Source organism: Aythya ferina, assembly GCF_964211825.1.
Source record: "Aythya ferina genome assembly, chromosome: 3".
Lineage (NCBI taxonomy): Eukaryota > Metazoa > Chordata > Aves > Anseriformes > Anatidae > Aythya > Aythya ferina.
The window spans coordinates 82,885,618-82,901,864 of NC_140298.1; the positions used below are offsets into that span (position 1 = coordinate 82,885,618).

General features: G+C 40.6%; 1 protein-coding gene across 1 annotated transcript; it reads left to right on the forward strand.

Moving 5' to 3' along the window:
* The first annotated feature begins 652 nt into the window (after positions 1 to 652).
* Positions 653 to 15,457, forward strand: TBPL1 (TATA-box binding protein like 1). Its single transcript, XM_084512347.1, has 7 exons — positions 653 to 791; positions 6,630 to 6,816; positions 7,423 to 7,505; positions 9,336 to 9,399; positions 11,110 to 11,213; positions 11,312 to 11,406; positions 14,209 to 15,457. The coding sequence occupies exons 2-7, from the start codon at positions 6,682 to 6,684 to the stop codon at positions 14,277 to 14,279; spliced, it is 552 nt and encodes a 183-aa protein (XP_084368473.1). The 5' UTR covers positions 653 to 791; positions 6,630 to 6,681; the 3' UTR covers positions 14,280 to 15,457.
* Positions 15,458 to 16,247: the final 790 nt, after the last annotated feature.

Below are 16,247 nucleotides of genomic sequence, written 5' to 3' on the forward strand. Positions count from 1 at the left end.
AAAAATGCGGTCAGGGGCTCCGAAGCCAGAACCCCTCGTTTTCCCTGCAGCCGGCTGAAACCGTGACCAGCCACGGGGTGGCAGCGCTGCCGCACGGCCCAGCCTGGCAGCTGGGAAGCGAAACCGGCCTGTAGGGAATGTCCTCCCCGCCGGTTCGGGGGGAAAATGAGGAAAATTGGTGACGGGGAACAACTCAGGCGTTGCGAGGCTCAGATTAGGGTGGCAGGGGGAGCACGCGCGTTCCACAAGGGCTGCAAAACTCAGGCTTGGTGCTGTCCCCTCTGCGCTCCTGTATCCTAATTAACGTCGTTCTGTTACACGGGAAGCCGCCACGGACGGGCGCCGTGTCGCGACAGCGCCGACCCTCAGAGCCCCACGCCCAACCTCCCTCACACAGACACCGACGCCTGCATAGCACCACACAACTTTATTTCGTTATTCACCCCCCGCTGCACCACGGGACCTGGTAGCGGCCCACCCACCCACCGAGCAGGGCTGCTATCGCGACAGCGCCGACAGGCGCCAAGGCGACGCCCCCTCTTCCCCCCCCCCCCCCATCAGAGCGTAAAGCGGAAGTGCGGCGCAGCGCGGCCCCCTTCCTCCCCTCCCCTCCCGTCCCGCCACTTCCGGCGGGCGCTGTAGCCGGCGGCGCGTCTATGCCCGCGGCGCCGGGGGATGGTGCTGGCGGCGGGGGCTGGGCCCAGCAGCCGGACCGGGAGCGCCGCCGGGCGCCAGCGCCGGCTCTCCCAGCAACCGCGCCTCCGCCACGCCGCCCGCCCGCCGCGCGCACGGTAACGGCCGCGCCGATACAGCCCCCCCCGCCCCGCCCCGCCGCTCTGGGGGGGGGGGGGGGGGCTGCGGCCTTCCTCCTCCTCCTCCTCCTTCTCTTCCTTCTTTTTTTGGGGAGTGAGGGGCTCGAGCGCCCCCCCCCCAAGAGGCCCGGGGTCCCCTCCTGCCGCTGCCGGGCCTGTGCGGGGCCGGGCGGCGGCGGGGCCTTGTGGCCGCGCTTTGTCTGCGCCGGGCCGGGGTCGGGCTGTGAGGCACCGGGCTGTGAGGCACCGGGGGGGGGTGTCATGGATGGAGGCGGGCGTGGGGCACACCTGCTGCGGAGCAACGCGGCCGGGTTTTAGTGGTTGTTGTCGCTTTTTTTTTTTTTTTTTTTTTTTAGCGGGTTGAGCCGCCCGGCCTCTGTTTTTGGGCTTCCAGCCGAGCTAACGGCGATTTTCTGCCCGTCGTGGGTGGCGAGGGGATTGCTTGCAGCGCGTGGCTTCGGGTTATGGCTCGGGGTCACCAGGGAGGGGTGGTGGTAAGCTGGGTGCTGCTGGTTCGCGCTTCGGTTGCAAATAGATTGTTTTTGATGAGATCAGTCTGGGGGAAACAGCCTGGTTTTGAGTTGCCATCTCAAAACAGGCTTCCTGCTCGCGTTCTGAAAGCTCTTTGGCTTTATTCCTGCAGCCGGGTTTGTGCTGGAGGACTCCAAGTCTACAGGGACTTCCTAGTCTTATCCAAGAGGCTGGACAGCGGGGTTGGGCATTTGTGCCCTACTTACTGCAGGAGGAGCTGATAGAATCGTTATTTTCATTGTTCTGCTTGGGTAACTGTTCTCTGTAACCGTTTTTACACATATTTGGAAATTTTCTCCAAACTGTACTTGTTACGGTTCTGTTGGTTGCGGTCATATGACCTCAAGAGGTGAGCATATTGATTTCCAACTAGCCTCTTGCTTTTGGGACTATTGAAGTTGCCGGTGGAGACAATAAAATGAAAGCGTACACCTCTAGTCCAGTGTCCAAAACTTAGAAAGCTTTGTGAGTTGGAGGATTTCCTAGACATACAACAGTGGCAACGTTACCCTCTCTTCTTAGGAGTCATCAGCCTACCACTGTGACTGTGTCCTGTCCAGGAATTCAAGTAGAACTCACCTCCAGGGACCTATTTCCAATGACTTGAACACTTTTTTTTTTTTTTTTTTTTTTTAATGCATTCAGTAGGAGGATGGAATTTACCCTCTCCTGATTCCCAGTGGGTTTTATCTTTTTTGTATTCTCTGTTCTCACATGAAGGTTTCTGTTAACCTCGTCAGAAATGCTTTGTGGGCGCTTAGTTTGGTGAATGCCGACTGTTGCAGTAGTACAGTCCTCCTGACAGTTGGGCTGTTGGAACAGTTTGTGGCGTTAGTTGGCAACCTGCTTGGGAGCAGGGTTAAAAATAACCAGTACAAGTTGCTTATACTTGTGCTGATGGTGAAAAAGGTGTTTATTAAGCTGTTCCGACATTAACATGACTATTATTAGATACCTGCTATCTACCTTCAGAGCTCTGGGTTTCTCAGCTCAAAAGTAGCCAAAAGCTTAAAATAATTCTTTGTTTCTATACCCCATCCTAGGTGCCTTTTCTCGCTCTTTGATGATGTTGGTGTGGTTGGGTTGGTTTGCAATTTTTTGAGGACAGAGCAAGCTGGCTTTTTTTTAGACTGTAAGATTTCAGTGCAGGGTGTGTTTCTTTGTGCCTGTTTATGTAGTTTTGAAAATAGTATGGCCTTGGTCCTAACTGGGGATGTATGGGTAATGTTTTGTTTAAGAACAGTGCTTGCTCCTTCCATGGGTGTACTTCTTACTCTGAAGTGGGAAGCCTCTCTTGTTTCAGTGGAGAATGTGCTACTTTTCAAAGTCAAACGTCCTTGAGGTTGGCTTTTGGTTTTGTTATTTTTACGTTCGTTACCAGGCTTTACCTCTTTTTTTTTTTCCTTAGTGTCAATACGTCAGGAGTATCCCTGGCATCTACATATAAAAGAGAGGACAACCCTTTATAATTTCCTTAGTGAAATAGAATACTAAAAACTTTTACAAAGATGCCTTTTGCCTTTTCCTCTATTGGGGTTGATTGTGTTCTATTGGTGCAAGAGAACTTGAAATCGAAATTAACAACTTTCTTGCTCTGGGGAAAGCTGAACAAAATGCACAATGCAAAAGAAGAACTGCGTGTATAGAAAAGTAAATGATTTTAATATTTGTTTTAGTCTGTTAGTGAATCAGCAATAACTGGCAAAACATACTTTCAGAAATGAGATTTAGGCTGCCAAAATTCTAAGGTTCAAATGAGAGAACTTTGGGCAAAATTAATCAACACAAGTTGAGCTCAGTAAAATCAGCTTAGGAATTTGCAAATCCGGAACGGGAAAGAACCAGATGTTTGGTTTCTACTCAGTCCCTCGGTTCTGCAAGTGTAACTGCATAAATATGGAACAGTAACAGGCACGTATGTCATGCTGTTGCTTGGTATCAAAGCGTCTGTGTAAAAGCACAGGAACGTTATTTTCCCCGTTTTGCAGCTAGGAAGCAGAGAGTAATTTAGCTTTTCGGAAATAACAGAATGGGTCAGGGCTCCCCATGAGGGATACAGTAGGGAAGGCTGGGAAGGAGGAGCGTCAAGGTGTCGCATAGGGCTGCTATGTTCCGCCAGGGCATGCTACCGGAGGGAAATAAAGAAAGAATGAAGCTGTTATTTGCAATGAACATTGCTACATTTTTTGTATAAACATGTTCTTTAGATGTTTTTCTTTGTTACAAGTATTACCATTTTTTAATCGATTTTGTGTTGAAGTGGCTTCTATGAATTTCGATTTCTTTGAGACTTCCTGAAGAGAAGTAGCAGCACATCTTTTCAGTAGAAGTTCTTCTTTGTTGTCAGTGCAGCATGAGACATCAAAATGAACACCAAAGGCACAGCTTATAGCAGGTTATGCTCGATGTCGGGCAGAAGCATACAAGTCTAGAACCATTTTGTTTTGCACAACAGTTCCAAACCATGCCTTGAAATAAGTTAGCATTGTATTTTTGTGCTAAAAGAGAATGGGCACACTGCATCTGAAACTCTGGGTGCTTGGGTTCTGAAAGAACGTGGGTCGTATTTAGCAGCAGTAAATAAGGAGTCTTCTCAATACAAATGAGAAAAACTTAAGAATGGATACTTGAAATGTTCAGTATTTGATTGAAAGGTTTAACAGAGAAGTGTGATCTAATTAGATCAAATGACATTATAGTAGAATAAAGACAGAATTCTTAATTTTTGCACTGTACTCAGGTACTGCTTCTATGACAAATTATGTCACTTTTTAGCTGAATGTCGTGAACCACAGTCTAGAATATTAGCTATGGCTCAAGTATAAGTATAATGAGGAGCTCTTTATATTTATCTGTTGTCTTGAACTTTTAGAACATAGATGATAAAAATGGGGATTCATTATTGTAGCGTTGTGTAACTTTTCTCCCATTAAAATCTACACGTGTAAATTGTACTGCTAACCGAGATGCACCATAATTGCTGAAAACATCCTTCCAGACAGCTCTGCAGCATTTTAACATTCTGGGGTTTTCTTCTATAAATTCCCCTTTGATGATAGATCTTTTCCTTTTAAATCGTAATTTTCATCTCAATGGCTTTTTCTCTTGTCCTGAATGAGCAAGTGACTTTTCTCCCGGGATCTGTTTAAGACGAGCTGTTGATACTTTGTGGGGATATTCTCAGACAGTATTATAGTTTCCTTAGCAGCTAGGAACTTTTCAAGGCTCTTGTGCATGACGGCATTACTCTTTCACAATGTCGAGACTGAGTATGCCAGCAGAAACTTGGTGCAGTGAGGGAGAGGCAGCCCGCTGGAGGTGTCCTGTTCTCTTGCATGGCGTTACTTCCCGGGTTCCAGTAAGTGAACTCGGCGAGAGCCAGGGTGGAAAACAAATGCCTCGCTCCGGATGCCGCGGGTTCCAGCTCTGTGCTCCGCGCCGGCCCTGCCTGCGTGCCATTCAGAATCTGCAAATGTGCTATCTTTGGAGCCGGTGCCGTAAATTGCTAACCCAATCTGTAGTAGTCCATCAAAACCAGATGGAACGAGTCATTTGTAGCTTCATAGGATTCATATAATTATGAATTAAAAAAAGAGAGACATCTGGGAATACTAATTAGTTACTGTTTGTTCTCTTCTCTGCTTGCTCTCCCCCTACACCTCCCCATGTTGCCTTTGGCTTTCCAGTTTTCTCTTGATGTTTCTTCGTCTCTTTTCTGTGTTGTCACCTGCTTTTCCTTTTCTTATATTGGACAAGCCAGCAATTACAGAATAATTCTTTTAGCCGGGAGCCAGCTGCGCGGTAGAATAGGCAGCCGTCACAGCAGTTGATCAAGTACATTATGTACATCTGCACTGTAGTTTATTACTTCCCTAGTGACAGTCAGTTGTAGTCAAAGACGCACCTTGAGTGCGTTCTTGATGAGAAACTATGGTGTGATGTTTAGGAAGTCGTAGTCAGATGTAAATATTGATAATAACATTGTTAATTTTGTCTTGCAGTTTTCTGATATGTGAGACCAAAATATTTATAACACTGTAAATACGTCATGTGTTCTTGATGCGTAGTCTCCTGCTTCTGCCATGGCATTGACCACGTAGAGCATTTCATATATCTGACTATTTTTCTTCAGTTTTGGTCTTTGCTTTCTGTTGGGATTCATTTGGGATGAAATATTGCTAAAATTTTAGATGAATGGATCAAAAGCAGTCTGAGATATTATTGCCTCTGTCTCTTAGGCTATTCTCTGCTTAAATTAGTTCTCCTGGAAGACAGCTATGATTTTTATGTTCTTCTAGAAAGAAAAACTCCTTAATAAATTGCAGTATTTTGATACAAGTTGTTTTCCCTCTATACCAATGTTTTTGTCCTTTTTTTTTTTTTTTTTTTTTTTTTTTCCTCCTTCCTTTCCACAAATACCTCATTTGGGATTCATTTGCAGTGTCAGGTGTCTTGGCTTTGGTGTGCGTGCAGAATGGCTACCAGCCAGTCACGGGGTGGGCTGCGGGCAGTAGCCCAGCTCCCTGGCTCACTGCCCTGCTCCCCCTGGCGCAGTGTTGGTGGGGACATCACCCGTAGCATGCACAGGCAGGCTTAGTGGTTCCTTAGCTTTGCTGGGTGCGCATGGAGTGGCCATCCTGTGCCTTCGTAGGAAGTCACGCTGTTCCTCAGAAACGTGTGATTTTTGTCTAGTTCATGCTGTGGTGTTCTGGTCGGAGAGTTCAGCCACAAACGCTGGGTGAAGATGGGGTACTCTGTGGTGGCAGGCTGTCTACAGCCTGCAGTTCGTGTAGCCTCCTAGTAGGCTTTTGACTTATTCGGCAGACTCATCCATTTCAACACAAATTATTACATTTTAGAATTGCCTATTTAAAAAGTGAGAGAAATGTGTTTTCCTGAGGTGTCTGATGACATCCTCAAATGAGCTGAGGAAAGGTTAGCCTTTGGAGCTATGGAAAAAGTCTTAGTAAATTTCACAGCATCCTGATATAGTTGGTAAGAGCTGTAACATATTTAGCCAGCAGGCTTAAAAATAATATATATATACACATATATATACACTTGATGTCTGTTAAGTCTGGCAACATGGCTTCAAACAAGTAGCCTCCTATTTTATAGCATACAGGATGTAGACACCGCCCCCCCTCCCCACACACAGTTAACTTAAATGAGTCAGAGTGTAGTCACTTCTGCTTCTTGTCTCATTTAAGGGACGGATGTATACAAGAGCAGTGTTAATAGGCAGCTTTCTACTGGAATGTTTAACTTTATCATTTTTGTTCTCAGGATGTGATCTTCATGGTGAGCTGGTGGGAGAACTGAGTTGTAAATCACCCCAATGGATGCGGACAGTGATGTTGCATTGGACATTTTAATCACAAATGTAGTGTGTGTTTTTAGAACAAGATGTCATTTAAACTTGAGGAAGATTGCATTAGAGGGAGCAAATGTCATATACAAGCGTGATGTTGGGGTAAGAGATTTAACATACCTCAATTATCTGTTTTTACGTCTTGATACCCATGTGTGGTGGATAGCAAAGTTTTATTTCTATATTTCTGTCCTGATAGGCATTGAGTCTGTCATACACTAAGCCTACAGTAAGGGGAGGAGGGCTAAATACTGTCTCAAAAGACTTCAGGGATCTAACAGACTAGGGTCTGTTCAACTAGTGAGGTGAATAGTAAGTGTAAGGTATGCAGTGAGACCTCTTACACCTCAGGGTCTGTTCTGCCCCGCTAAAACTTCATGTTTTTTTTTTTCAGAAAAATATATCAATGAGGAGTCAACAGGGGAGAGAGAATAAAAAATCAGCATGATGCTGTGGCTTTCAGCTTTTTATTCAAGGGAAAATACCTTCATTTAATTTGTTATGTGAACACTGAATCACTGGTTAAGATAGTTCACTTCTGTTTAGCTCTTCTCAGGAGCTGATTTTGTAGTTGCTGAAAGAGATGAAGGAACTTTTCAAGACTTACCAAAAGTAAAGAAATAATTGCATAATACTTGATTTTTTTTTCAATTTTGAAATTGGACTAACACCAATTCCCAATTCTTCCACTTTCATTTTCCTTTTTAGAAAGTATTAATGAAGCTTAGGAAACCTAGGATTACGGCCACAATTTGGTCCTCAGGAAAAGTTATTTGCACAGGAGCCACAAGGTAAGTCCATAGAGATCTTTTCTCTGGTTGAAATGCATGTATATTTTAAAACATAATGTTATAAATGAGGAAGGTAGCAAGAGGCAGTGCTTGCTGCTCTTAAGATTCCTCCATGTTATATCACACTTAGATCCTTGCCAAGCTAAGTATTTGAGTGGAAATTTTCTCTGCAAATTGTCTGCCTTTGACTGAATTGAAATCTTGAGCAACATCATTTCAGCATTCTGGGAGAACAGCAGAAAAAACTAATTTATGAAGAAAAATCAAAGATTTCTTTTCTGAAATAACGAGTACAGAATGGGGGCTGACCTGCTGGAGAGCAGCTCTGAGAAGGAGGACCTGGGAGTCCTGGTGGACAACAGGTTAACCATGGGCCAGCAATGTGCCCTTGTGGCCAAGAAGGCCAACAGTATCCTGGGGTGTGGTAGAAATATTGTTGTCAGAATTTTGAGGGAGGTGATCCTACCCCTCTATTCAGCCCTGGTGAGGCCTCACCTGGAGTACTGTGTCCAGTTCTGGGCTCCCCAGTACAAGAGGGACATGGAGCTATTGGTGCGAGTCCAGAGGAGGGCTACTGAGGTGATGAGGGGACTGGAGCATCTGTCATATGAGGACAGGCTGAGAGAGTTGGGCTGGAGAAGAAAAGGCTGAGAGGGGAATCTCATCAATGTCTATAAATATCTGAAGGGAGGGCGTCAAAAGGATGGGCCTAGATTTTTCAGTGATGCCTAGTGACAGGACAAGAGGCAATGGGCACAAACTGAGACACAGGTCTCAGCTCAGTTCAGCTGAGTATGAGGAAACACTTCTTTACCGGGAGGGTGACAGAGCACTGTCACAGGTTGCACAGAGAGGCTGTGGAGCTTCCTTCTCTGGAGATATTCCAAACCCACTTGGATGTCATCCTGTGCAATGTGGGCTAGGTGACCATGCTTGGCAGGGGGGTTGGACTAGATGGTCTCCAGAGGTCCCTTCCAACCACAACCATTCTGTGATTTGAAAACTCTCTGAGAATTAGATTTATTTTTTTTAAGCCAGAATTACAACTTGGGCAGGGATGACCTTTTTTGAGGAATGTCTCTCTTATTACTACATGAAAACTCACCTAAATTTAATCAAGTTAAACACTGTTGAGGGAATAGAAAGAGCAAATTCTTAGTTCATATACACATGAATTTGCGAAATTGCTAATGGCTGAATTCCTGTAAGTTATGTCCACATTGTGGGGTAAGGGTAAGGTACAGTGGTAAATTTGCATACTTTCTGTATATGATACCTGTCTCAAAATAGAAGGTGATTTGTCGGTGCTGGCATTTAAACGATAGATTTATTTTTTCTTCTGTGTCCCTGCACTGTACAGTGAGCTTTTTCCCTAAACTTTTATTTGGTGCTTTATACTAGTATTAATATTCATAAACATCACTTTCTTCTCTAAACCTCCAGGGAAGCTAACAAGCTTGCTGTAAAGGAGAACAGGATGAAAATTAACCACCAGTTCAGGATGGCCAACTTCAAACTACCATATTTGTCTCTTAAGAGTATTTAATATCATATACAATCAAAATATGGTTCCCACTGCAGCTCCTACTGTCTTAAGCTAGAGCTGAGTGCCAAAATATTCTTCAAATAGGGTATAAAAGACTCTATTTGAATATCTAGACAGTGAAGATAGAATATAATAGGTACAGCTGCGTAAAATTAAGGCTGTCCATGTGGTCACAGTTCATGCATTACATAGTACTCAGACTACAGAATGAACTATTTACTATAGTATGTGTGCACATGAGCATATGCTATACTTTTGTTAATGCTAGATTCTTGTCTTTGCAGTGAAGAAGAAGCTAAATTTGGTGCCAGACGATTAGCTCGTAGTCTACAGAAACTAGGTTTTCAGGTAATTCTAATGAAAAAGGACTTATGTTGCTTAAGCAATGATGGTACTCATTTTTTTCAAAATATTACAAAAGTGAGGAAGCATAACCATTTAGCAATCAGCATGTTTTCATTCAGATGCCCCTTTTGTATCAGCATAAGTTTTCCAGATGCTAGTCAAAGAAATGTCTTATTTTGTGGATTTGGGTTTCATTTGGTGGCTCAGAATTGTGCTTTTTCCCTTCCTAATGAACAACAAAACTTACTAAACGAGCCACCCGCAAATATTTCATGGGTAGAAAAATACCTTGAAAGATTTATTTGAAAGAAGTGCTGAAGGGTGTAAACCAAACTGTCATTTAAACACAATTTTCGCTCATTTATGGTGGAATAACAAACACATGTCTCTCTTGTTTAGGGCAAGTTTGAACCTTGTTAATTGAGGGGGGGAAGTGCTGCTGTGCTGTGAGGTTGCACAGTTGGAAATAGTTTAAAAAAAAAAAAAATAGGGTATGAAACCCCTCTTTTGTGGGTTTGGGTCAACATTACCAGTCAAAAACACCACTTGATCTTTTTAGTAACAGTTCTGAATGTGAGTACTAAAATGTGTAATTTTTAAACTTTCTGACAGTCAGTTGTGCTGTTTACCCACAATTTAAATTTACCAACAGACAATTACCAACAGGCACAGTTGCTGTCCTTTGGCAGGAAGAATCTAAATTTGATTATACTGCATAAAGGCAGCTGTGACAGGCTATCCCATTAATGTTGCATTAGACCCAAGCAAAAGTTAGGGAATTTTATTGCTAAGAATGTATACATTAGACCCAGGCTCTTAAAGTTGGAATGAAGCATTGAATCACTGAGAGATGAACAGCGCCTCCAGGGTAGATGTACTGTTTTATTATGAAGTGAGCCGTTTAGGTGGAATATGCTTTGAGGATTAAAATAATAATTAAAATAATAATTGAAAATAAGGATTTGTTGCTTCCACTTGCATACTTTTTTTTAAATGTTTTGGCTGAGAAATTTTCAGTTTTGTCTATTCCAGAAAATGAACAAAATTTTCTTCGGTGAGTTTGCTAACACTGACTTCTTAACAGTGCATTTGTTTGTTTTGGAGTTGTCTGTTGACTATTTTACTGTCATGTAAAATGGCTGTGGTCTGAGAATAACTAAAAGCCAGTATTTTGAGGTAGGATTCAGAAAGCAAAAGACTGGAAAAATAGCTTGCCATACTGGACACTTGAAACAACAGTTTTTATCTTCTATCTTATTCTTAGCTTTGATAAAAATGGTGTATAGCACCAAGGCATTAAAGACACTTTTCCAAATTGCATAGGATTCATGTAAGAATTAAAGTTTTTCTTTGTTAATTTTGATGGCCCATGAACTACTTAATTTAGTTTGTTTTCAATTTGGTTGTGTTTTAGTATAACAATGGGTTATTCCTGTGTCTCAATTTTTAAAGTAAATTGTACGATAAGCACATAGTACAAATGTGAAATAATCTAGTTCAATAGGTACTGTACTGTGGAAGGATAAAATTAGTGACTTGAGTCTATTAAATACCTTTAGACTATTAGAAATGCATCAATCACAAGGTTTTAGTTGTGAAATAACATTAAAATACTCAACTAGTATTCTTTTGAGTTTTTTTTTTTTCAACCCATATATCTCTGCTTCTCTGAGCTGAGTTTCTAATGACATTCTTTTCTTCTCTTTTGAAAAGGTAATTTTCACAGATTTTAAAGTTGTGAATGTTTTAGCAGTGTGCAACATGCCCTTTGAGATAAGATTGCCAGAATTTACGAAGAATAACAGACCTCATGCGAGGTATGGTAGATTTTTTTTTTTTTAAATGTAGTCTTTGTATATTTCTTAAGCTTTTCTGTTTCAGTTCCAGACCTCTTACCTGTTCTTTTGTCTTCTAGTTACGAACCAGAACTTCATCCTGCCGTGTGCTACAGAATAAAAACTCTCAGAGCTACCTTACAGATTTTTTCAACAGGCAGTATCACAGTTACAGGTATTTTGATGTCATAAATAAATATTTAACTTGTTGGGAATATTTAACTTTAGGGCTAGTCAGTTTAGGAAAAGAAGATATTCAAAACAGTCAAAAGATATGCCAAAGGGATCTCGTTTCCCAGTGCTTGTACTTAGTTTCATTTTGAGTGAAATGGCCAGATAAGTTAGAGAAAGAGTTATTACTGGTAGACTTAAAAATTACTTTTAGTGGACATGGTCCGTTTTTTCCTTTTTTTTAAAAAAAAAGAAAAAGTGAGATAGAATTTGAGAATGCAGATATTGTTTATTTAAATGTTTTACTTTTTACCCTTTTTTTAATCTCTGTAATGATGTAGATTGCACTGCATGTAGCATCAACAGCACTTTCATAAATGCATATTTCCAAGCTTGAGATCTGTGGAAACATGTGAGAAGGCATAGTATTTTGTCGTAACTGAAGTTGACCAATATTTGCAATTCTTCAGACCTGTGCTCGCTTCTGTTAAAGCTCATCTGGGGGAGAACCACTACTTGGGTTATAGGAATTAGTGACTTTTCTCAAGTAATCAGAAACGTGATAGTTTTGGGTCTTAGAGATGCTACTGCCATTTTTTTCTTCCTTCTTTCTCTAATTTTCATTTTCCATTCTTTGCTATATTTACTTGTGCAGTGTCTACCACAGATATGAAAAGTCAGATGTGAGGAATACCTGTTATAATCGTACAGAACCAGGAAATATCATTTGTTATCACTTCAGCTGGTCTTGTCATTGGTAGAGTTCAACTACTGGTATTATATATTCATACACTAGTCACATGTAGGGGTATTTATCTTTACATTTTTTTTTTTTTTTTTTTTAAGCAAATACCTATCATAATATATCAGGATATTTTTTTATTTTTTTTTTTAAGAAGACAAACTCTATTAGACTTAGTAATCTGAAAATTTAGGGCTAGACATCAAGGTGCTGGAGCGTCTCCAGGGAAGGGCAGCAAAGCTGTTGCAGGGTCTAGAAAACAATTTTTATGAGGAGCGGCTGAAGAACTTGTGTTGTTTCCCCTAAAGAAAAGGAGGTTCAGGGGAGACCTTATCACACTCTATGAAGTGAAGCTATAGCGAGATGGGGATTGGACTCTTCTCCCAAGCACCAAGTGATAAGACAAGGGGAAATAGCCTCAAATTGTGCCGGGGGAAGTTTTGGTTGCATATTAGTAGAAATTTCTTTACTGCAAGAGTTGTGAGGCATTAGAATAGGCTGCCCAGGGAAGTGGTTGAGCCACCATCCCTGGAGGGCTTAAAGAAATGTGTAGATGTAGAACTTGCTAGCGTGGTTTAGTGGTGGATTTTAGTACTAGGTTAAAGGTTGGACTAGATGATCTTAGAGGTCTTTTCCAACCTGGATGATTCTATGATTTTATGACTGATAAAAGAACTGATAGTTAATAGGGAAAAAAGTTCTATTAATTTTTCTTCCTCCAAAATGAGCAGTGAGGAGGATTATTATTATTAGTTTTTATTTTATACTCCCTGCAATGATGTTCCAGTTTTTACATATCTTCAACACTACTCTTCAGTGTTACTTGTTACAAGTTTTGTCTACTCGTACTCCTGCTTTCTGAAGGCTTTCTCTTGAACTTGCATTTCTACCATAGAAGACAAATTGAAGGAAAGCAAAGAAATTGCCTACAAGGCAAAGGATGTTCTAGGCAGAGTATCTTCCATCAGGCTTGCTTGCGTGAGTGATTAACTCAGCTAAGTTGGAAAATGCAAGAATAATCCTAATCCATTTTCATTCTGACTGAGCTCGTAAATTAATATGTCTAGAATTACATGCATAGATAAGACATAGGTTATTTATAAGTAGAGGGAGCCAAATGGGGAGCCATTTTTAACAGTTCTCTGTACTTGAAAGGAATCTTTGAAGTCCAAAGTGAGTTTAAAAAAAAAAAGAAGTTTGTATCATCAAATCACATGAGAAATTGTTGGCTTCATTTATCTACATCACCAAACTTGTATCCAGGATAGTTTCTTCTGGCATAGTATTGCTCATTCATTTGCAGCCTCAGTTGTTCATTGCAGGAAATGGTCTAGAACCATTAGAAAGCACTGCTAGCTCATTCTTCCTCTTCCCAAATGTTCATAAATTATGTTAGATAACCTTCAGGTGCCTCATTCTGAGACAATAACCATTCCCTAGCTTGCAGGTGCTGTCCTGAGATCAATGGCTGGAGGGAGCTATTTGCAAAATCTAGACTGAAAAGTAATAGTCTATAATTTTCAAATATAAAATTTGCTTGGAACATACTTAGGTTAAATCCAGCATTATTTAGCAATATTTTATGTGGTGGCTATTTAAAAGAGATAAATGTGGCCAGGTAGTACAGATTTGGGTAGTACAAATTCCTAGAAGAGAATGATAAGTAAAAATACTTCTTTTACCTCTGCCTCTTAGCTTCTGCGATCTTCTCTGGGCTAACTGTTTAAACCAGTAAATTGTGAAGTATGGAAATTGTTAGGAAATGATAGTATTTATTTGCAATTTAGGCATTAATCAGCGTAGAATATCTTGCAGATTCCATGCTAGAGTTTTTTTTTCTTGTAAGTTACAGTGGTAAGAGGAACACTTTCTTCAATTGGGAGAAATGGGGAGAAGTTATTCTTGTCTACAGAATAAAGTTACAGCAGCCATAAATATTAAGGTTGTTTTGAAGATACTGTTGTTGTTTTAATTTCTGATGGCCTGATTTTTCTCTTCCTATTGTTTTTTCCTGTTTTTCCTTTTTTCTTTTTTTTTTTTTTTTTTTTTTTTAATACTTCACAGGGCCAAACGTAAAGGCTGTTGCCAGTGCTGTGGAACAGATTTACCCATTCGTGTTTGAAAGCAGGAAATAAATTTTATAATTCACCACTTGATGGTTAGGTTTCCTAACCAAGCACCTTTAAAAGACTGCTGCACATTGGACTAAAAGCAAAAAGGAAAACTGGACCAACTATAGCAGAGGAATACAGACTCTTTTACTTGTTCATGGCCACAGTATAAACTCCAGTCCTTTTGGATTTTACTCTTAACAGTGCTGTATTGTAAAAACAGAAGTTTACAAGATATGAAATTGCTGCTTTTAAAAAGACATTCTATTTATTTTTGCAGTAATTTCTGTGTATTCATAAGCAAAGCTGTCACGATGTGCACTACCTTTAAAACATTTTTTTTAGTTTGAGCTTGTGTTTTATTTGTGAATAGTCTTTTACATTTTTGTATGCTGAATATTGGGCACCAAAGAAGCTGTAAAAGTTATCTTTTTCACCTGATGAATGTGCACAAATAAAAGTTTGGAAAATATTTCTCTTCATACCTGTTCTGTTATATTCCTTTCCCTTTTTCTATTACATTAAAATTGTATAGTTGCAAATTAATTTGAAACGATGTAGGAATAGTCTTTTGCTGATTACCTTCTGTTTCTATTTGTAGTATGTGTAAAATTTTGTGTGTGGGTTAGATTGAAATCTATAGTAGTTACGTATGTTTATCCGAGGATGAAATTTGGTTTGTTCCCAGTTCTCTTAACTACATGCCAGATTTCAAGTATTTTCTTGCTGTTTAAAGAAGACATTTCTAAATATAAAGGTCTACAACAACTATTTTCCTGTAGATGATGAGGAAATCTTACCAACTAAAGAAGCTACTGTAGAAAAATTAACTGCCTTGTCCACCTGCTGGATGCAAAAGGAAACAAATTACTATGTGAGCTTCGGTATTTGGGAAAGTGTTGTTACGCTTCAACTCCGGAAGATGGTATGGTCACGCTAATCCAGTCCCAGCCTCTTGCTGAATGATTAACGCAGGCCTTTTCTACACTCTCGTTACTGTATAATGTTTTCATGACAGGAGCTGCCGACAAGCAATGAAGCTTGATTCTGGCATGTATTATTATTGGTATTAATCTTGGACTTGAAAGCCAGTAGATGTTTCTCTCAGTAAGTGCACATTTGAAGCAGAAGAGAGGTGAATGCTTAAAAGTAACTGCAAATGCTACTTTTAAAAAGTTACAATAAATATATGTATAAATGTATGTATGTCTTTTTTCCCTGACTGAAGACAAATGTGACACTATTGTGTGCTGTAAGTAATATACAGTCTTGGTGGGTACTGAAAACTGAACCGTGAGCTGTTTCTATACTTGAAGTCACCAGTTGTGGAAGAAAAGTGGAAGAATATCCTGAAAAAGCAAATTCCTAGCATAATGTGTACGAGCTGTCTGAGGGATGGTGTAGAAGTTGGGGCCATCTGCAGCATCTCCATGCAGAAATTATGGAAAGGAAGGAATAGTTTAGGAAATGCTCAATCAAACCCTTCAGAACAAAAGGAAAGAGCAACCTGCTGCAAGCAGTGATACATTAATAAAACCCTTTCTTAGATGCGTGAAGGTAGGAAAAGAGTACTTGTAACTATGAAATAAGTAGAGTCTGGCAGTCATTAAACTTATGATAAAGAGCACATAAAGGCACCATAGCACTCCTGACACTAATGAAGATTTTGTGAAACATTACACCAATGGGCAAATCCCCGTTAAATGGACAAATCCCCATTAGGGAATGTTAATGTTGTATTATTACAGTTTGAGAAAAGAAGAAGGTATTTGAAAAATGAACAAAACTGTAATGGGTTTTCCAGTGATGAAGTGTAGTCCTAAACTGATGAGAATTTGGCCATTATAATTGTAGGTATATTAGGTAAGGCTTTACTCTTCCTCTTTTGGATCAAATCACAAAATGTTTGAATGCTGCCATTCAGATTTTATGAAGCATGTGTATCTCCTAAATTTATATGAAGAAAGAGGAACATTTTGTTCTCTTATTAGC